The sequence below is a fragment of the Cherax quadricarinatus genome, chromosome 24, assembly GCF_038502225.1.
Source record: "Cherax quadricarinatus isolate ZL_2023a chromosome 24, ASM3850222v1, whole genome shotgun sequence".
Classification (NCBI taxonomy): domain Eukaryota; kingdom Metazoa; phylum Arthropoda; class Malacostraca; order Decapoda; family Parastacidae; genus Cherax; species Cherax quadricarinatus.
This window is the reverse complement of record NC_091315.1, coordinates 10446507-10469956: the sequence shown is the minus strand read 5'-3', so window position 1 is coordinate 10469956 and position 23450 is coordinate 10446507. Positions and strand designations below refer to the sequence as shown.

The following is a 23450-nucleotide window of genomic DNA, read 5'->3' as shown; positions in this document are numbered from 1 at the left end:
TGTGGTGTAAATATTATGCAGAGAATTCGGAGTGTGTAAATTAGGATGAGGTGTGGAGTTACTAAAAGTGTTAGTCAGAGGGCTGAAGAGGGGTTGTTGAGGTGGTTTGGTCATTTAGAGAGAATGGATCAAAGTAGAATGACTTGGAGAGCATATAAATCTGTAGGGAAAGGAAGGCGGGGTAGGGGTCGTCCTCGGAAAGGTTGGAGGGAGGGAGTAAAGGAGGTTGTGTGTACGAGGAGCTTCTAGCAAGCATGTGTGAGCGTGTTAGATAGGATTGAATGGAGATGAATGGTTTTTGGGACCTGATGAGCTGTTGGAGTGTGAGCAGGGTAATATTTAGTGAAGGGATTCAGGGAAACCAATTATTTTTATATAGCTGGACTTGAGTTCTGGAAATGTGAAGTACAGTGCTTGCACTTTAAAGGAGGGGTTTGGTATATTGGTAGTTTGGAGGTGTATGTTATATATCTTTATACACATATATGATTCTAAACTTTTGTATCTGGGCACCTCTACAAAGACAGTAATTATGTGTGAGTGAGGTGAAAGTTTTGAATGATAATGAAAGTACAGTGGACCCCCGGTTAACGATTTTAATCCGTGCAAGAGGGCTCATCGTTATGCGAAATAATCGTTATGCGAATGAATTTTCCCCATAAGAAATAATGGAAATCAAATTAATCCGTGCAAGACGCCCAAAAGTATGAAAAAAAATTTTTTTTACCACATGAAATGTTAATTTTAATACACACAAACTGAAAAAGGCATGCACAATTAAATGACACTTACTTTTATTGAAGATCTGGTGATGATTGATGGGATGGGAGGAGGGGAGAGCATTATCTTCTTACTGTTTAGAAGGGGAATCCCCTTCCATTACGACTTGAGGTAGCAAGTCCTTTTCCGGGGTTACTTCCCTTCTTCTTTTAATGCCACTAGGACCAGCTTGAGAGTCACTGGACCTCTGTCGCACAACAAATCTGTCCATAGAGCTCTGTACCTCCCGTTCCTTTACGATTTGTCTAAAATGGGCCACAACATTGTCATTGAAATAGTCACCAGCACGGCTTGCAACAGCTGTGTCAGGGTGATTTTCATCTATAAAGGTTTGCAGTTCAACCCACTGTGCACACATTTCCTTAATCTTTGAAGTAGGCACAATGGATTCCACAACTGGCATAGGCTTCTCAGGGTTAGCCCCAAACCCTTCAAAATCTTTCTTAATTTCCATACTAATTCTCACCCTTTTTACCACAGGGTTGGCACTAGAAGCTTTCTTGGGGCCCATGGTCACTTATTTTCCAGAAACAGCACCGAAAACACTGTAATAATACGAAATATTCCGAGTGTATGCTTGGATGTTACCGCGGAGGCTGGCTGGTAAACAATGGGACGGCCGGCACATGTGAGGCTGGCTGAGGGCACATTGGACGCGTCTCGGACGAAAATCGGTAAGCGGGTTTTTAATCGGTATGCGCGGCAAAAATTTTGCGATAAAAGTAATCGGTATGCGGAAAAATCGCTATGTGATGCCATCGTTATGCGGGGGTCCACTGTATTTTCTTTTTGGTGATTTTCCTTCTTTTTGGGTCACCCTGCCTCAGTGGGAGACGGCCGACGTGTTGGAAAAAAAAAAGTAAAACAATATTTGACTTAGACACACTAACTTTCCGTGATGCTGGGGCATCATCGTGCAATGATAGGGTTTGAGTAGGTTGTGCCTAAGGGTAGGGGCCTTTTATCTTCACTCTTCCCACAGGGAAGAAGTTTGTACTAAGAACTCAGCATTATTTTTTTTTTTTTTTTTTTTTTCCAACAGTGATTGAATGATAGTCAATGTTTCCTTCTCTGGGGTCATCCTTCCTTAGCAGGAGGTGAAGTTGAGGAAAAATAAATTATATAAGGCTTTTAGTAGTATGAATTGTACATGAATAAGTTATTTTGTATCTGCTAGAGATTACTCCTTGCCATAATTATCTTAGTTTTCATGACTGTTTCAAGTACCACAGTCACATAATTTAATGCAAACCCAGGTAACAATAGTGCCTGTAATAAATATTACTTGAATTCATAGGTGAAAAACTATTAAATGGTGGAGGCTCAAGTTCAACACGTAAAAAGAAACGCCAGCACCGTAACAGTCAAGGAGATGCACGTTGTCGGAAAATTTCGGCATCTTCTGTTAGTTCTTCTGACTGTGATACTACTAGAGATATAGAGGAAGATTTTGGAACTTTAGATTTCAGTGATCTAGAAGAGCGAGTTCCCTCACAATCTTCCACTGGCATACCTGAGATCAAAAGTAGTACTTCTAAACTGGCTGTACCAGTACACCACACTGAAGATGGTGAGGCTGTTATTCAGGTTCCCAAAGGTAAGTGTGATACAGTAGCTAAGTTTAAGTTTGTGTGTGTGTTTTATTAGTTTCCCACTACTGTATATTGAGTTATAAGTAGGATACAATACATATAAACCAATTTAATATAACTTATGGTATTTGGATATGCTTCACAATTGTATTTTTTGTTTCCAGATAGTAGTTCATGGCAGAGAGTTTGTAGGAAGAAAAATACAGTTGGTCAGTCTGTCATCACTCCGGTAAAATCACCAACAGAGTCACCGGTTCAGGAAAATATTGATTTTGACTATACTCAGTCTCCTCTGATTTCCTCCCCAGCTGAACTTGATGATGCTAACACATACAGCAGGTATATAAGCACTCATGGTTACTTTTTATGAGGCTCTACCTACAGTGTTCTATCAAGACACATATTTTTCTCTTTTAGCAATTAACCAGCTGTTAAGGTTGAATACCAGAATGGCCAGATACGTGGACAAGCCTGATAACCCACTCATGAGAAGGAAAGTGTTTAAAGATGCCTAAAATGGATATATGATGATTGACCCCACACACCTTAACTGAGATCAGTTATTAGAGTGCCTAAGAGTTACGTCTTAAGGTCTTGCTAATCTTAACATTTATTTCTTTACCTAACCGATCCCTCCCACATGGTGGCAGCTGAGACACACCACTCAAAATCACAGGTTTTTTTTTTTTTTCTAACACACCAACCATCTTCTACCAAGATGGGTGACCTGTAAAAGAAAAAAACACTCACCATCACTCACCCTGTCACTGCCTTGCCAGAGGCATGCCAACATTACATCTCAGACAACTTTCCAAACTGCAATATTCCCACTCGTTTTTGAGAATGCAAGCACTGTGCTCCCACCTTCAAGACTCTCCTCCAGTTAACCAGTTTCTCTGAGTCCCTTCCAACATGTTACCTTGCTTACAATTCAAGAGCACATCAAATCATAAAAACCACTTGCTCACTCTCATAGAAATATTTATAAAAAACTAATATAGGGTAAAACATATTATACCTCAACAAATATTTATTAATCATAAATCAGTTTTTTCCACAAAAATATTGGTCCATATTTTTACAAATGCCATAGTTTGTTATGGCCGTATGGAGGGGTGTGGCACAGTATCAGTATCGGTTGGTATTGGCTAACAAAAAAAGGCACAATACCATGACTGGAACGATACTCAAATAACCCTGTCTATGTGTTCCTTCTTTATTTATTTATTTATTTCCCCCCATCCTCAGTGTTCTTGCTCTAACCCTTTGTGAGCACCTAGCTCCCTTGCAGTGCTTCTCTCTCTTAGTATTTGACTGGCTCCTCCTCCTTTTACTACCTCCCCACTACTACTACCTTCCACCTTCACTACTACTACTACTACTACTACCACCTCCTGCCTATATATACCCATCCTGCTCTCCTTTTTGTTAGTGTGGCTTTGTAAATGGTTCAAGTCGGACTGAAACGTTGTCGTAGGCTCCTCTCTTCTATGTGCGGGTTATTTGTGTATGGTATGTATTGGCTAATTTTGATGGTATCAATATCAGCTAATTTTAATGGTATCAGTATCAGCTAATTTTGATGCTATCATTAGTATTAGCTAATTTTCGTGGTACTGGAATCAGTGGGGGTCAGCTAATTTTAGTGGTACAGTGGACCCCCGGTATTCGATGGCATCGGTATTCGATAAATCCGGTATTCGATGCATTTTAACGCAAAAATTTTGCCTCGGTATCCGATTGAAAACCCGGTATTCAATACGATTCGTACGAGACGTGTCCACGTGTGGCCTGAACTACCCCTTGTGTGCCAGTGTTTACAAGCCAGCCAGTGTGTGCGCATCTAAGGATACTTTCGGTACATTCCATATTATCCATATTATCACTGTTTTTGGTGCTTGTTTCTACAAAATAAGTCACCATGGGCCCCAAGAAAGCTTCTAGTGCCAACCCTGTGGTAAAAAGGGTGAGAATTAGTATGGAAATTAAGAAAGATTTTGAAGGGTTTGGGGCTAACCCTGAGAAGTCTATACCAGTTGTGGAATCCATTGTGCCTACTTCAAAAATTAAGGAAATGTGTGCACAGTGGGTTGAAGTGCAAACCTTTATGGATGAAAATCACCCTAACACAGCTATTGCAAGCCATGCTGGTGACTATTACAATGACAATGTTGTGGCCCATTTTAGACAAATCGTAAAGGAACGGGAGGTACAGAGCTCTATGGACAGATTTGTTGTGCGACAGAGGTCCAGTGACTCTCAAGCTGGTCCTAGTGGCATTCAAAGAAGAAGGGAAGTAACCCCAGAAAAGGACTTGCTACCTCAAGTCCTAATGGAAGGGGATTCCCCTTCTAAACACTAACACCATCCACACACACTCCTCCTCCCATCCCATCAATCATCACCAGATCTTCAATAAAGGTAAGTGTCATGTAACTGTGCATGTCTTCTTCAGTTTGTGTGTATTAAAATTAATATTTCATGTGGTAAAAATTTTTTTTTTTTCATACTTTTGGGTGTCTTGCACGGATTAATTTGATTTCCATTATTTCTTATGGGGAAAATTGATTCGCTTTTCGGTATTCGATGAGCTCTCAGGAACGGATTAATATCGAATACCGGGGGTCCACTGTATTATTCAGTTCAATTCAATTCAAAGTTTATTCTCTATAAGGATTACAATGCTGAGTTTACAGAATTTGGTTATTGTGTGGTTTACATGTAGTAAAATAATAATTACAGAGTGTACCACTAGAACACCTAGCATGGCTAGGCATTTCGGGCAGACTTATATTAAATCTTAAGTTTAAAATATTACAAAATTATGAGGTAAGTTGGTATTATGGCTAAGTGACTAAATACTAGTTGTGAGTTTAGCAATGTGAATGCTTTTGTTTTGGCACTATACATAGTTTCAGTATTGGAGTATCACAGGCCAACTTATGACTAGTTAAGATTCATTATTTTGAGATTGAGATTGATATTTCTGTTTATGGTCAAATGGGTGAGTGAGTGTAAGTGTGAACCACCAGGTGGTTGACTTTGATGGTATCAGTTGGCATTTGGTGGTAATTTTGATGGTATCAATATCAGTGGATATCAGCTAATTTTGGTGGTATCAGTATTGGCCTAAAATTGAGTGTGTCAGTATTGACTAATCTTGATAGTATGTATTAGTATCAGTTTAGATGTCACTCCAGACAGCCAATATCCCAAACCCCTCGTTTACTATTAATAATATTGGAGGGAGGGGTAAAGAAGGTTTTATGGGTGAGGGGCTTGGACTTCCAGCAAGCGTGCTTGAGTGTGTTAAATTGGAGTGAATGGAGATGAAGGTTTTTGGGACCTGACAAGCTGTTGGAGTGTCAGCAGGGTAATATTTTGTGAAGAGATTCAGTGAAACAGGTTAGTTGGACTCGAGTCCTGGAAATGGGAAGTACAATGCCTGCACTTTAAAGGAGGGGTTTGGGATATTGGCAGTTTGGAGGGATGTCTAAGCTATCTTATCTGAGCGCCTCTGCAAAGACACTGATTATGTATGAGTGATGGTGAAAGTGTTGAATGATGATGAAAGGTTTTTCTTTGTTTTTGGGTCACCCTGCCGTGGTGGGAAATGGCCGATGTGTTAAAGAAATGTTTATAGTTTATTGATAACTTGTTTACATTTCCAGAGTACACGGAAAAGTTTCAATAACTGAATTTCCAAGCTTGCGAGACTCCATAATAGCAGCTCAGAAGACTGGTCATTTGGCAAAAAACAGGTGAGGTGCAAGTTAGAAATAGCCCACACTTAAACTAATATTATTGTATTCTGTAAGATATAACTAAATTAAATTGTAAATATGAGAGCAGTTTGAAGAAGGGCTGCTGTGCTGAATATAAAGTAAATGAAACTTGAAAGTTAGTTGATAATACGTTGGAATGGGAAAAGTTAATATCTTTAGTGTCAGGGTTTTCCAATAGGCAGTGGAGAACATGTCATTCATTGGTGATAAGTTCCAGCTGCTTAGGTATGGAAAGAATAAAGAATTCAAAAGTGACACTGTATGGAAAACCCAACAGGATCATCAGATAACATGTAAGAACACAGGAAAGATTAGGGAGTAATTATGTTGGCTGACCTTTCTTTCAAAGAGCACAGTGATTCAGATGTTACAACAGCTAAGAAAATGATAGGGTGGATAATGAGAATTTTCAAAATAAGGAAAATAGGGCCAGTGATGATGCTATTCAAACCACTTGTGCTCTTACATTAAGAATATTGTTCAGTTTTGAGAGCTCTATTCAGGGCAGGAGACATCATTTACTGCCCAAATAGAGCCAATGAAGATTTAAATTATGAGGAACACCTCAGAGTCCTAAATATAGTCTTGCTGGAGTGCAGGAGAGAGGTATGTATGATGTATACATGAAAAGTATTTGAGAGCTTAGTCCCAAATTTGCACACTGCCATAGCATATTTGAGTGGGAGATAAGGAAAGAAATGTAAAATAAACAGTGAAAAGAATGGGCACAGTGGGCAGAATAAGATGAAATTGTATCAACATCCTTGGTCCCAGGCTATTCAACATCTTACCAGAAGATATCAGAAATTGCTGGGACAAATTTAGAGGTCTTCAAGAGGAAATTGGACAAGAATCTCCACCAAGTGCCAAATCAACCAGGCTATGATGGTCAGTGGGCTACCAGTACCAACAGCCTTGTTGACTAGAAAGCTGTATTTGGGTTTGATGTTAGCACCAGGGTGCCAGGGCATGAAGAGTTTCAAAGTGTTGGCACCCACATGAAGCACATGATTAGCTATCCCCCCCCCCATCAGCTCTTTCCCAGAACTTTATTATTTTGAGTCTTCTCAAACCATTTCCTGATTAACTGGTTATGAGGTCTACATAGGGTTCAGTACTGCTATCACAATCTGTAGGCCTGGTCTATTAATGGGTTGCAGGGGCAGTGACCCCAGAATCAATAACAGGTAAGATACCTAGGTAGTTGAGGTAAGGTTTTCTGCTGCGAGGCTTCTTTTCAGGATTTTGAGAATGCCTCTGCATTGATTTGCAACTTGAAACATTGACATATCTTCTGAAAATGAAGGTGATGGCCCCTGGTGGCTAGCTTTACAACCAAATCCTTGGGAGTTGTCTTAGATGTTTTTTTCCCTTAATATATCTCAGTAGTACCTAGGTAGTAGGTTGGTAAGACAGCAACCACCAAAGGAGGTACTACCATCTTGCCAAGTGAGTGTGAAACAGATGGCAGGATTACTGGTGTTTTTTCTGTCTCATAAACACTCAGGATAACAGGTATATCTTGCTACTTCTACTTCTTTCTTTCTTTCAACACACCGGCCGTATCCCACCGAGGCGGGGTGGCCCAAAAGAAAAAACCAAAGTTTCTCCTTTCAAATTTAGTAATATATACAGGAGAAGGGGTTACTAGCCCCTTGCTCCCGGCATTTTAGTCGCCTCTTACAACACGCATGGCCTACGGAGGAAGAATTCTTTTCCACTTCCCCATGGAGATAAGAGGAAATAAACAAGAACTAGAAAGAAAATAGAAGAAAACCCAGAGGGGTATGTATATATACGCTTGTACATGTATGTGTAGTGTGACCTGAGTGTAAGTAGAAGTAGCAAGACGTACCTGAAATTTTGCATGTTCATGAGACAGAAAAAAGGACACCCGCAATCCTACCATCATGTAAAACAATTACAGGCTTTCGTTTTACACTCACTTGGCTGGACGGTAGTACCTCCCTGGGCGGTTGCTGTCTACCAACCTACTACCTAGGGCTACTTCTACTTACCCTTGCATATATATTTACACACCCATCTGGGTTTTCTTCTATTTTCTTAATAGTTTTTGTTCTTTATTTCTTATCTCCATGGGGAACTAGAAAAGGATTCCTCCGTAAGTCATGTATGTCATGAGAGGCGACTAAAATGTTGGGAGTAAGGGGCTAGTAACCCCTTCTGTATAAATTACTAAATTTAAAAAGAAAAACAAAAGTTTTTCTTTTTAGGTCACCCTGCCTTGGTGGGATACAGCCAGTTTGTTGAAAAAAAAAATATCAGTAAGAGCTTAAATTAATCACCTTTGAGTTGGCATATGTATTAATGCCTTAAGATGTTTAGCAGGTACAGGAACTGTGTGAAAATATATTTGTAGGCACTGAAAAGTACCATATAATAAAATATTTACACTTGTGGTATATCAGATTTCAGTTATTTTAAGTACAACACTAATTAACTTAATTTTCTGTAGCAAAACTGGCAAGTTATCCCAGAAGCAGCGTAAGAAGTTAGCAGCAGAGGCAGCAGCAGCTGCAGCAGCAGAACAGACTTCACCTGTGTTGTCAAAGAAGCAGTTGCAAAACTCTTCAAGGAACATTTCTGCACCTGCTTGGGGTCAGTGATCATCATAATAGTTGCTATTTATTTTAGTAGTGTTCCATAATTTGAAAGAAGAGCATACCATAAGTATAGGCTTTCAGGTTGAATTTTGAAATTCTATTTTTAATACAAAACTAGGGGTTGACTTGTAAAATAGGTATAAAAGGGATAAATGCTGAACCACCTCTTCAAAATCACTCAGTTCTGTGATGATTCTCTGGTTTTCTGATACTCAGATACTACCATGGTACCTACCTGCCTTCACTTTTTATTCAAGCATATCTTGAACAGAGATGATGATAATCATAATTAATTGAGAGAATCATGTAAACATATAAATAGAGGAGCACTGCAGTAGGCCTACTGATTCATACTAGATGCATCTTTCTCACACCCAACCAGAATCACTTGCTTAACTCTTTGAGGGTCAAGAGGCCCCCTTCCAAACTTGTTCTCGGGGTTGAAAAATATAAAAAAAAATTATTTTTCTTATGAAATGATAGTTTTTTTTTTTTCTAAGTGTTATAGGCTAAAAAAAATTTTTGCTATCAATACTTACTGAGATATGGAGCCATGAAGTTGACAGAAATTGAACCGCATACGGCAACATCGCCGACTACCGCTCACCCGGAAATAATTTATTTTGGATTTGTTAAAGAGCGTTGCAATAATTGGTGACAATATACTTGAGAAGCTTTTTTGTACATAAAAGCAGGCAAGTTGTTTGTCTCCTGCCTTGTTTTTAAGGGTGTTTATGATGAGCGTAATTCTATGGAGTTGCTTTAATAGCCCCTCTCTGCTTCAGAATAGTTGAGATCGTAGACTTTGGCTTCTTGAACTCCGCAGCAAGATCGGTAACACACACACCAATTTCATACTTTTCAATAATTTCCTTCTTCGCTTCTTTTTCAGTTTTCTTCAAACCCTTCTTTTTACCCACATTACCACTCTTCCCTTGCCTAGAGGCCATGGTTAATTGCAAAATAAATTCACAAACTCACGAAATACAACACAAGGAGTTCACAGTGAATGAACACACATCTGACCGAGACCGGCTACAAGGCGAGGTGTACACAAACAACAGAAAGTAGGGAAAATTAACGTGCAAAAAATAGGCGTGGCTGTGTTTGTTCGGTACCCGATTATGTGTTCGTGACCAGATGCAAAAATTTGGCAAATTTTTTGGTCATGTTTGGAAGCGTTTGTGGCCAAGGGTTCCACCATACGTATATCCTTCTCAAACCAAATCCTTCTTACTCGTCTATTTGTCCAACCAATTTTTAAAAATACTCAAGCTGTTAGCTGTGATGACTGAGCTGTTTGTCTTGCTTATCTACAACTATTACTACACCAGTACTTTCTTGAATTCTTTTTGAATCAAAATTTGTCCAACTTAAAACCATTATTTCAAAATAACAAAAAAGGCACAATACCGTGACTGGAACGATACACAAATAACCCGCACATAAAAGAGAGAAGCTTACGACGACGTTTCGGTCCGACTTGGACCATTGACAAAGTCAATGGTCCAAGTCAGACCGAAATGTCGTCGTAAGTTTCTCTCTTTTATGTACCATTATTTCAAGTTTCCTTAGCTTATTATCCTCAGTACCTTCTATTTATCTCATTAGTTATGCCTGTCTTCCCCTTGAATGACTTCAAACACAGTACCATCAAATATGGTACTGTAAGTATACACCTGCTGCTGGTTTGATTGAATGTGTCACTTTAGATTAAGATTGTTTCAGCAGGATATGATGTTTGTATAGAGGTGAATGGCACTTAAGTGTTCATGAAGAAAGCACCTTAATATGCAAAGCATCTTAGGCAAACTTAAGATTGTTTTAAAATTAATAGGGCAATGACTAATTGAGTGCTTATATATACAGTAGAACCTCGACTTTCAAACTTAATCCATTCCATGAGCTAGTTCTAAAGTCGAAAAGTTTGAAAGGCAAAGCAATATTTCCCATAAGAAATAATGGAAATACAATTAATCCATTCCAGAAATCCAAAAATATTCACAAAAAATACATTTTATAGATAGTATTACATTATAGCTTTACATACACACAACAGATACAGTGTACAGTTATTAACCTTTTCAGGGTCGAGAGGCCCTCTCCTAAACTTGTTCTCAGGGTCGAAAATTTTTTGGAAAAAAAACAATTATTTTATGAAATGATAGAGAATCTTTTCCCGATCATAATGACACCAAAAGTATGAAATTTGATATAAAACTTACAGAATTATGCTCTCACAAAGTTAGCGGTCTCGCCGATGTTTACGCATCGGCGATTCCGCCCACTTTGAGCCTATTTTTGGCCAATTCCTGTGTACTAGTCAACAAAAATCATAACTATTTCGCTAGAACTCCATTTTTTTCTATCGAATGAGTAAAAGAAACCACCCATTTACCAATTTCAACTATCTAATAAAGTGGTTAGAAATTGGCAATTTTGCCAATTTCACACAAATTTCAGAAGATGCCAATTTCCAAATAGGGTCCAGAATAAACAAGAAAGACATTCCTGGCACTAAAATAACAAGTTCTCTGTTCATTAGTCACGTCCCCAGGCCCCTCTTACATTTCTTTTGCTTTCCACTTTGAATTTTTATTCTTACAAAAATAGAAGATTTACTGTTATGCAGACTACTGCATTAGTGTAGAAGTGGTATAAATAATATCAGCGCACTTGTGAAAGAATATTAGACTCGCCAGTTGACGTGAATTGGATGCTTGGCATGATTTGTTTACCTTTGAACTTTGGTAAAAATCGAACATTTCTGCTAGAATTTAGGCGTACTAGTACTTCAATGACCCTGGTGCATAAGCTGTACTAGTACATTGAAAACCCTGAAAGGATTAATAAATTTAAATAAACATATAAAATAACATTTTTATTTACCTTTATTGAAGATTGGTAATGGCATCTGGAAGATAGGGAGGAGGAGGAGAGGGAGTTGGGGGTTATTGTTTGGAAGGGAAATCCCCCTCCATAAGGACTTCAGCCCTCTCTGGGGTTACTTCCCTTCTCTGTCTTTTAATGCCACTAGGACCAGCTTGAGAGTCACTGGACCCCTGTCTCACAAAATAACTGTCCACAGTCCTCTGTTTCTGGCACCTCTAAGATTTCCCTAAAATGAGACATGGTTCTGTCACTGAACTTGTTGCAAAGATGGCTTCTTTCAGCTTGCTCAGGGTGGTACTTCTCCACAAACATTTGGACATCATTCCTCTTGGCACGAATCTCCTTAATCTTTGAAGAAGGCACCTCATCCGCTCCCTCTTCCTCCTCCTCTGACGCAAGTTCCTTAGCTGTGGTCTGATAATGTTCCAGATGAAGCTCTTCAGTGGTTAGCTCTTCCCTGTGGTCCTCCTCCAACTCTTCCACATCTTCGCCACTCACCTCCAGCCCCAGGGTGTTCCCCAATGCCACAGTAGATTCCACAACAGGCAGAGGGTCAGCCTCAAACCCTTCAAAATCCCTCTTTTGGACACAATCTGGCCACAATTGTCTCCAAGCAGAGTTCAAAGTCCTGGAAGTCACTCTCTCCCAGGCCTTACCTATAAGGCTTATGGAGTTGTAGATGTTGAAGTGATTCCTCCAGAACTCTCTTAGGGTCAACTTAGTGTCTGTGGTCACTTCAAAGCACTTTTCAAACACTGCTTTTGTGTAGAGTTTTTTGAAGTTAGAAATGACCTGCTGGTCCATGGGCTGGAGGAGAGGAGTGGTGTTAGGAGGCAAGAACTTCACTGTGATGAAACTGTAGTCCCTAGACAGTAGGTCTACCAGGTTTGGAGGATGTGCAGGAGCATTGTCCATTAACCCTTTGAGGGTTTTGGTCGTACTAGTACGTCTTACGCGTAGGGGTTTTTGACGTACTAGTACGCATAAATTCTAGTGGCCTCAAATCTAGTGGGAGAAAGCTGGTAGGCCTTCATATGAAAGAATGGGTCTATGTGGTCAGTGTGCACAGTCTAAAAAAAATCCTGCAGCACACAGTGCATAATGAGAAAAAAAAAACTTTGACCATTTTTTTGGAATAAATCAGCGACTTTGCAGTGTATTTTCGTATGGTATTTATTGTTGTATTCTAGTTTTCTTGATCTCATTTTATAGAATAGAAGACATATTACAGAAATTGAGATGATTTTGACTGGTTTTACAATGAAAAGTGCCTTGAAATTGAGCTCAAAGTAGTAGAAATGTTCGATTTTTACCAAACTTCAAAAGTAAACAAATCGTGCCAAGCGTGCAATACACGTCAACTGGTGAGTCTAATATTCTTTCACAAGTGCACCAATAATATTTATACCATTTTTTACACTAATGCAGTAGTCTGCATAACAGTAAATCTTATATTTTTTGTGAGAATAAAAATTCAAAGTGGAAAGCAAAAGAATATAAGAGGGGCCTTGAGACGTGACTAATGACTAGAGAAAATGTCATTTTAGTGCCAGGAATGTCTTTCTTGTTTATTCTGGATAGTTGAGTTTCATAAATGGGTGGTTTCTTGCACCCATTCGATAGAAAAAATGGAGTTCTAGCGAAATATTCATGTTTTTTGTCGACTAGTACAGTGAAATTGGCCGAAAATGGGGCTCAAAGTGGGCAAAATCGCCGATGCGTAAACATCGCCGAGACCGCTAACTTTGCGAGAGCATAATTCCGTAAGTTTTCTATCAAATTTCAAACTTTTGGTGTCTTTATGATCGGGAAAAGATTATCTATCTTTTCATAAGAGAAAATAATTTTTTTTTTTTTAAATTTGGCCGACCCTGAGAACGAGTTTCGAAGAGGACCTGTCGACCCTCAAAGGGTTAACAGGAGGCACTTGAGTGGCAAATTATTTTCTAGGAGGTATTTTCTCACACTGGGACCAAACACTTCATGGACCCACTCGTTGAAAATTTGCCTTGTCATCCATGCCTTGTTATTTGCTTTCCACAAAACACATAACTTGTTCTTAATGACATTGTTTTTCTTGAACACACTGGGATTTTCTGAATGATACACAAGTAAAGGCTTCACTTTAAAATCACCACTAGCATTAGCACAGAACAAAAAAGTTAGCCTGTCTTTCATAGGCTTGTGTCCTGGGAGTGCCTTTTCCTCCTGAGTAATGTAGGTCCTCTTTGGCATTTTCTTCCAAAATAGGCCTGTTTTGTCACAATTGAACACTTGTTGGGGTTTCAATTTTTCAGTGTCTATGTACCCCTTAACCCTTTCAGGGTTTCGGCCATACTAGTACGGCTTACGCACCAGGATTTTTGACGTACTAGTACGCCTAAATTCTAGAGCCCTCAAATCTTGTGAGAGAAAGCTGGTAGGCCTACATATGAAAGAATGAGTCTATGTGGTCAGTGTGTGCGGTATAAAAAAAATCCTGCAGCACACAGTGCGTAATGAGAAAAAAAAAACTGTGTTTTTGGATTAAAACAGCGAATTTGCACTGTATTTTCGTATGGTATTTATTGTTGTATTCTAGTTTTCCTGGTCTCATTTTATAGAATGGAAGACATATTACAGAAATTGAGATGATTTTGACTGGTTTTACAAAGAAAACTACCTTGAAATTACGCTCAATGTAGCAGAAATGTTCGATTTTTACCAAAGTTCAAAAGTAAACAAATCATGCTATGCGTCCAATACACGTCAACTGGTGAGTCTAATATTCTTTCACAAGTGTGCTGATAATATTTATACCATTTCTACACCAATGCAGTAGTCTGCATAACAGTAAATCTTCTATTTTTTTGTAAGAATAAAAATTCAAAGTGGAAAGCAAAAGAATGTAAAAGGGGCATGGGGACGTGACTAATGAACAGAGAAAATGTTATTTTAGTGACAGGAATGTCTTTCTTGTTTATTCTGGACCCTATTTGGAAATTGGCATCTTTTGAAATTTGTGTGAAATTGGCAAAATTGCTAAATTCTGACCACTGTATTGGATAGTTGAAATCGGTAAATGGGTGGTTTCTTGTACTCATTCGATAGAAAAAATGGAGTTCTAGTGAAATAGTTATGATTTTTGTCAACAAGTACACTGGAATTGGCCGAAAATACGGCTCAAAGTGGGCAAAATCGCCAATGCGTAAACATCGTCGAGACCGCTAACTTCACGAGAGCATAATTCCATAAGTTTTCCACCAAATTTCATACTTTTGGTGTCATTATGATCGGGAAAAGATTCTCTATCTTTTCATAAGAAAAAATAATTTTTTTTTTTAAATTTGGCCGACCCTGAGAACAAGTCTCTGAGAGGGCCTGTTGACCCTGAAAGGGTTAAACTCCTGTACAAACTTCTCAGCCACCCGTTTGTCTGAACTGGCTGCCTCACCATGCCTTACAACATTGTGTATGCGACTATGCTTCTTAAATCTGTCAATCCAGCCTCTGCTGGCCTTAAATTCACTATTAGCACTGGTTCCAGGATTTTTCTGTACCAGATCGGCATGCAACTTCCTTGTCTTTTCACAAATAATCGTCTCTGGAAACACTATCACCTGCCATCTCTTTATCCTTGAGCCACACCAGCAACAACTTCTCAAGCTGATTGACCTCTTCAACTCTTTGTGGTCTTTTTTTGTTTAGCATATTAACACCTTTCGCAACATCAGCTTCCTTGATTTATTCTTTCTTTGCCAGGATAGAAGTGATGGTTGACTTGTTTTTCCCGTACATCCTGGCAAGCTCAAAAAGTCTCACACCACTCTCATATTTTTGTATTATTTCCTTCTTCACATCTTTGGTGTTTCTCACTTTCTTTACCACAGGGGTGCCACTAGCAAGTTTCTTTGGGCCCATGGTAGCTTATTTCACAGTCGCACAAGCACTAAACACAATGAATTAATAGTGAAATGTTTGAATTAGAGCGCAGGTTAGTGTTCACTCAAGCATCATAAAGGCAGACTGGCTCACGGCGCCTGTGTGGGGTCGCGGACAGAGCGGGCTGGCGGACAGGTCCGGTACCCAGCAGTTCGAAAGAAGGGGCAAGTTTGATAATCAGGACAAAGTTGGTTCAAAAAAAGCAGTCGAAACTCGAAGAGTTCAATAAGCGACGTGTGCGAAACTTGGGGTTCCTCTGTATAGTTTCTTAGGTGGTTTTAAAATAAAATTAGGAGTTACAATGAATACAAGAGATCCGAATACTCTTAGTTCATGCTATATGGCTTTTATCAAGTTTGTTTTAAGAATTACAGGTTTGATTATGATGATAAGTAATGAGGATTCTAGCATATTAACAAAATGTGAACACATTCTGTATTTTAATGATTGTGAGGATTACAGATATTGAGAATAAGAATACATTGTTTTCCATATGTTTGTGACAATGAGAATATGGATATATAGTTTTCTCATATTTAGCGGATGTTGGGATATGTTAGTGAGGTACAGTACTATACAGTGCTACCTCGGGATATGAACTTAATTCGTTCCAGAAGGCTGTTCGAGTGCTGATACCGAACAAATTTGTTCCCATAAGGAATAATGTAAATTAGATTTATCCGTTTCAGACCCTTAAAAAAGCACTTACATAACTGTTTGAGTTTTGAGCTGTTCGTATCCCGAGGTACCACTGTATTTTCATAACATACATCAACATATTGTATCCAAAAACAGGAAAATAAAATACAAAATTCAGAAAAATTCCAAACACAGTGCAGTATTGTAATATCAGAATCTACATTTCTTAACCAAACTGTACCATCTGATTAGAAACCAACCACATCTACACCAAATGACCATGTAACAAGACCTCAACCTGCTACCCGCAGATACCAGAAATATTGCTGGAACAAAGAAATTTTCAAGAGGTAACTAGAACATTCTTTCTTTCTTTCAACACACTGGCCGTATCCCACCGAGGCAGGGTGGCCCAAAAGGAAAAACGAAAGTTTCTCCTTTATATTTAGTAATATATACAGGAGAAGAGGTTACTAGCCTCTTGCTCCCGGCATTTTAGTTGCCTCTTACAACACACATGGCTTACAGAGGAAGAAGTCTGTTCCACTTCCCCATGGAGATAAGAGGAAATAAACAAGAATAAAAACTAGAAAGAAAATAGAAGAAAACCCAGAGGGGTTTGTATATATATGCTTGTACATGTATGTGTAGTGTGACCTAAGTGTAAGTAGAAGTAGCAAGACATACCTGAAATCTTGCATGTTCATGAGACAGAAAAAAGGACACCAGCAATCCTACCATCATGTAAAACAATTACAGGCTTTCGTTTTACACTTACTTGGCAGGACGGTAGTACCTCCCTGGGCGGTTGCTGTCTACCAACCTACTACCTAGGAACTAGAACATTACCTTCTGAAAATGCAAGATTAGCCAGGCTGTGATAGCTACATTTGCCAGTGGGTTGCAAACAGTAACAGCTTGGTTGACCTGGCAAACAACAAGGAAGCTGAGCTGTGAGGGTAGAAAACCCTTAAAAACTGTCACTAGTATGTCACAGGTATACCAAAGATAAATGTATTTAATAAAGTAACTAAGAAAAAAAACTGTATGGAGCATAACCTCCAGTACACCACGTGAGGACCAGTAGTCTCCAGTACGCCACGTGAGGACCAGTAACCTCCAGTACACTAAGTACATTACCACACACCAAGATGCCTCAGTTGAATAAAGCAGTTAACTCTTAATTATTTGATTATATCCGAACTAAGGTATTTTATTGACCTTGGTGGCATTTTTATTAAATAACAGTTTTTGTAGGTTAAGTATGACCCTTACGGGTTTAGCAGCTCATCAGCGTCAAGTCATTTAGGTTAAGTTTCCAGATGATCTTTTTACTGACAGCACTTTTAAATTTCTACAACTGTTTAACTGATCACAATATTTTTATATTTATTCAGTAAGTTAGGCCTCAATGGAAATAAGTCTTGACTTTTTTTGGGGGGTTATCCTGGGTAATTTACACATGTATAGTACAGTGGACTCCCGGTTAACAATATTTTTTCACTCCAGAAGTATGTTCAGGTGCCAGTACTGACCGAATTTGTTCCCATAAGGAATATTGTGAAGTAGATTAGTCCATTTCAGACCCCCAAACATACACGTACAAACGCACTTACATAAATACACTTACATAATTGGTCGCATTTGGAGGTGATCGTTATGCGGGGGTCCACTGTAATTGTATGTATGTGTACCAGTGCCTGAATAAAGTTACTTAGGCCAGCAGCCAGTTATCCAAGAATATACTAAAACTTTATGCCAGCGTTTGGTGGTGTGGAGATGTCTTGCCCTTGCCTGAGCATTTGTGACACATTTTCCTCATTCTGCCCATATTCTGACTTATTTCCATTAGGATCCTGGCAAGGTTAATGTTTTGTTTACAAGGACCAAAATGGAAATAAGTCACTTTGACTTTTTTTTATTATCCTAGGTAATTAACATGTTACTACGTATGATAATTGTACTTGAAAATGAAAATGTTTATTTCCTTGTAAAGTTTACAATGTGTGCTTTACATGTTATAAAATATTAATTACAAAGAAGGCAATGAGCATGCCTAGGCATTTCGGGCAGACTAATACTAATTCTTACTCAATGTTGATATAGGTTATGGAGCAGTACATTTTAACACACATTATTAGATACATACATAATTAGATTTATAATAGTGAGTAGTATAAAACACATAACAGTATTACAAATGATAAATTTAGTAATGGGATTGGATTTGTCTTGGCATGATACACTGTTTCTATTAAAGCTCATAGGTTCTGGTGACCTGGTGGCTAACGCTCTCGCTTCACACATCGAGGGCCTGGGTTTGATTCCCAGCCAGAGTAGAAACATTGAGCGTGTTTCTTTCCACTTGTTGTCTATGTTCCCCATCAGTAAAATGGGTACCTGGGTGTTAGTCGACTGGTGTGGGTCGGATCCTGGGACACTGACCTAATTTGCCCAACATGCGGAGCATAACAAGGGGCTTTCTATATACAGTGGACCCCCGGTTTACAATCAGCTCCCAATGCGACCAATTATGTAAGTGTATTTATGTAAGTGCGTTTGTATGTGTATGTTTGGAAGTCTGAAATGGACGAATCTACTTCACAATATTCCTTATAGGAACAAATTCAGTCAGTACTGGCACCTGAACATACTTCTGGAATGAAATAATATCGTAAACCGGGGGTCCACTGTAGTAGCATGTCATTGTTGTCAGCTAGGCCTGTGTACCATGTACATGTACTTGTAGTAAATAAAGATATTATTACACCTACCATCCGACTTATGACCTGCTCGACTTACGACCACTCGACTTACGATCGTGTTTTCTATGCCAAATTTCTGGGAAATAAACAACTATTTGTGTTGTACACAGTGTTTATCCTAAATCTTACAGTATAAAATACAATACTAACAGCATAAAAAGTAAAGTAAAACATGAAATACCAAAATAAAACAATAAAATAAAGTCATTACGAAACTGTGATGTTGATATTCAGTAGTAAAGTTCGACTTACGTCCGGTTTGTCGGAACCGAACTCGGTCGTAAGTCGGATGGTAGGTGTATTATTATTATATTGAAAAGTATCTTAGGCAAACTTAGGACTAACTTAAGATTTAATAGGCAATAGCTATATTATGAATTTTATGTTTATAGTCATTTGTCTAGTGTAAGTGTAAATTAGGGGGAATTACAGATAATGAGAGAAAGACTATGTTATTTTGGATGTGTTCATGATACAAAAAAAGAGAATTAGGTGATTTTCATTTGGTTAGCTGATGATGGGGTGTGTTAGGGAGATAAGATGTTTTTTTAATGGTAGTTTTGAAAATAGTGGTAGAGTCTGCAATTCTAGAGCTGTCAGGCAGGGAGCTCCAGATTTTAGGCCTTTTTATGTACATGGAATTTTTGTAGAGGTTTAGCTGGACACGAGGATCTATGGATCCTGTTGCAACTATCAAGAAAGTTCTGTAAATGTAGGTTGTACAGTAATAGGTGTGAATGTTCTGTACAGTGAGTAGGTTTAGGTCTTTGAAGAGTGGGGGAGGCATGTTGTAAAGCATTGGATTGTGTGATAATTCCTACTGCGGCTTTCTGTTGGGTTATTATTGGCTTTAGGCGAGTTGCTGCTGTTGATCCCCAGGCACAAATAGCATAGGTGAGGTAGGGATAGATGAGTGAATAGTATAGTGTGAGTAGGGCTGATTGTGGTACGTAATGTATCTTGGAGAGGATCCCAACTGTTTTGGATACTTTTTTTGTTATTTGTTGGATAGGGGTGTTAAATTTCAGGTTGCTGTCAAGGTGCAGGCCCAGGAATTAGCCCTCATTACGTTTAGCAATAAGTGTTGTCAATCGTTATGTTCAGCTGGGCAATACCTGTTCTGTTCTCAAACAGAATGTAGAAATTTTTGTCAGTATTAGTGTAAGTTTATTAGCAGTCATCCAGGTCCATGTTTTTACAAGCTTTTCATTAACAGTAGTGCTGAATGAAGCAAGATTAGGCTGAGAGATGACATAAGGCATGTCATCAGCAAAGAGAATAGGTTTAAGGTGTTGTGATGTGTTAGGAAGATGATTGATGTATAAGAAGAAGTGCAAGGGACCAAGGACACTTCCCTGTGGTACTCCAGTATCTAGTGGTCTTGTTGATGAGGTTTCAAGTTGGAAAAACTCAGATTCAGGAAGGATATAGGAAAGCTTTGGTTTAGTAATAGAGTTGTGAATGAGTACAACAATCTCCCCAGTACAGTTATAGAGGCTAAAACATTGTGTAGTTTTAAAAACAAGTTTGATAAATACATGAGTAGGTGCAGGTGGGTGTGAATTGGACCTGACTAGCTTGTGCTACTAGGTCAGATGCTGTGCTCCTCCCTTAAGTGAATGTGACCTAACCTAACTAGGTTAGGGCATTGGCTTAATCTGATAGATTTGGACCTGCCTTGCATGGGCCAGTAGGCCTGTTGCAGTGTTCCTTCTTTCTTATGTTCATTATGGGCATGTATACGTATATATATAACACAACTGAAGGCAGTGTGACTGAGAGTCTTCTTGCTACATAAGCCATTGCTGGTCCCTCATGCATAAATCAAAACGTATATAAGTTAGGAGGATAGGAGAACATTCTCAACAGAGCATAAGTTCTTTGAAATAGTAATTACATTGAACAGAAGAACAAATTAGAAAGTGGAAGGAGCATCCAGAACTAAGTGATAATAAATAATGAAACATTGAATACATAAATGACAAAGAAAATACATGATGGGTAAGTAACATTGTGGAAAAAATAAAGAAAAAGGATGTTATAAAGGGTTCATATGTAAGAAGGGTATTAATATGGGTGAGCATAAGGAGTTATGCAAAGAAAAACAGCTTAAGAAGTCTTACTACCCAGTTAGATAATTTGAAGTAGCATATTGGCTATACTCAGCTACACAATTTTATTTTCCAGGAACCAGACAGGATTCCATTGTTACATCGACTGCAGCAACTTTTTCCCAAACATTGGCAGACATTATGAAGGCTGAAGAAGTAAAAGAAAGGCAAACTAGTGTTCCAGTATCCATCCAAAGCAACAAGAAGATACATGGTGCAGATACTCCAATCAGGAGAGGGTGAGTATAGAATCTGTGCTAGGTAGCTAAATAAGGCATTCATGTTAAAGTATACTTTAAGGCTATCTAAACAATATTTTAAGACTGTCTTAAGGAATACCTTCTAACTTGAAAAGCTTGTTGCATTGTGAGTAGTCCTTCCTTAAGAGAATTGCATTCCAAGACAAACTTTTGTAAAATTAATCTTTTTAATATGAATTACATTTTTCCAGGCTTCTATTATAAAACCTAAGGTATACAGTGGAACCTCAGTTTTTGTGATTAATTCATTCCAAAAAGTGTGATGAAAACCGAATTGTACGAAAACTGAAGCAATATTTACTGGCAAGATCGGCCACGCTTACACCACTTTCGTACTTTGCTACAAGTTCTTTCTTGAATTCTATTGTGTTTCTCGCCTTCTTTATTAAAGGACTGGCACTTGGAACTTTCTTTGGCCCCATGGTGGCTTATTTAGCAGTCGCACTTGGTAAACGAGCACAAAAAACAATGGATTATTAAGAAATGTTTCAGATGAATCTGCGGAGTAATGCTCACTTAACAAGAAACCAAGCCAAACTGAGTCAGAACGCGTAGGGTGCATTGTGTGGGCATGGGCAGTGGACACATTTGGTATGGCGGACCATTATCAACACTACGAAAACCATGCGGATGTACGAAAGCTGGGACAAAATTTCAACGAAAAAGTCGTAGATAACTGAATCCTATGAAAACTAGGGCACACGAAAACCGAGGTTCCACTATGTTCCACATATTACAAGCTCTTCTTTTGTTTTATAGTATTTTCATGACTTTGGCAAGTTTTACCAAAAAATCGCTATTCTAATACAGTGGACCCCCGCTTAACGATCACCTCCCAATGTGACCAATTATGTAAGTGTATTTATGTAAGTGCGTTTGTACGTGTATGTTTGGGGGTCTGAAATGGACTAATCTACTTCACAATATTCCTTATGGGAACAAATTCGGTCAGTACTGGCACCTGAACATATTTCTGGAATGAAAAAATATCGTTAACCGGGGGTCCACTGTATTTGACTCTTCCTCAGTGAAATTTAAACCTGCTTATTGTAAGCTAGAAAAATGAGGGTCTCTTAACCCTTTCAGGGTTGGTGCCATACTAGTACGGCTTGCACGCCAGGGTTGTTGCCGTACTAGTACTCATAAATTCTAGCTCCTTCAAATCTAGTGAGAGAAAGCTGGTAGGCCTACATATGAAAGAATGGGTCTGTGGTCAGTGTGCGCAGTATAAAAAAAATCCTGCAGCACACAGTGCATAATGAGAAAAAAAAACTCCGACCGTGTTTTTGGTTTAAAACAGTGACTTTGCAGTGTATTTTCGTATGATATTTATGGTTGTATTCTAGTTTTCCTGGTCTCATTTTATAGAATGGAAGACATATTACAGAAATTGAGATGATTTTGATTGGTTTCACAATGAAAAGTACCTTGAAATTGAGCTCAAAGTAGCAGAAATGTTCGATTTTTCACAAAGTTCAAAGGTTAAACAAATCATGCCATGCGTCCAATACACGTCAACTGGTGAGTCTAATATTCTTTCAGAAGTGCGCTGATATTATTTATACCATTTCTAAACCATTTATACACTAATGCAGCAGTCTGCATAACAGTAAATCTTCTACAGTGGACCCCCGCCTTACAAACGCATCGCATTACGTTAAATCTGCCATACGAAGCATTTGAACGCAAAAATTTTGCCTCGCCTCAAGATAAAAAACTTGCCTTACGTGATTTGTCCGGGACGCGTCCCACGTGTGGCCTCAGCGCCAGTGTTTACAAGCCAGCCAGTGCAGTCGCATCCATGCATACATTCTGTACATTTCACCTTATCCCAGTGTTTTTTTGCTTGTAACTGCAAAATAAGTCACCTTGGGCCCCAAGAAAGCTTCTAGTGCCAACCCTGTGGTAAAAAGGGTGAGAATTAGTATGGAAATTAAGAAAGATATTGAAGGGTTTGAGGCTAACCCTCAGAAGCCTATGCCAGTTGTGGAATCCATTGTGCCTACTTCAAAGATTAAGGAAATATGTGCAAAGTGGGTTGAAGTGCAAACCTTTATGGATGAAAATCACCCTAACACAGC

General features: G+C 38.8%; 1 protein-coding gene across 1 annotated transcript in view; it reads left to right on the top strand.

Annotated features, from left to right (window-relative positions):
* LOC128690825 (inhibitor of Bruton tyrosine kinase) overlaps window positions 1–23450 on the top strand; it is a 128562-nt gene that overhangs the window by 96468 nt on the left and 8644 nt on the right. Inside the window, exons 11-15 of the mRNA XM_070088170.1 lie at window positions 2078–2377; window positions 2537–2711; window positions 6044–6133; window positions 8634–8776; window positions 21186–21348. Of these exons, the coding sequence (XP_069944271.1) occupies window positions 2078–2377; window positions 2537–2711; window positions 6044–6133; window positions 8634–8776; window positions 21186–21348 (871 nt within the window). The remainder of the gene's footprint in view (window positions 1–2077; window positions 2378–2536; window positions 2712–6043; window positions 6134–8633; window positions 8777–21185; window positions 21349–23450) is intronic.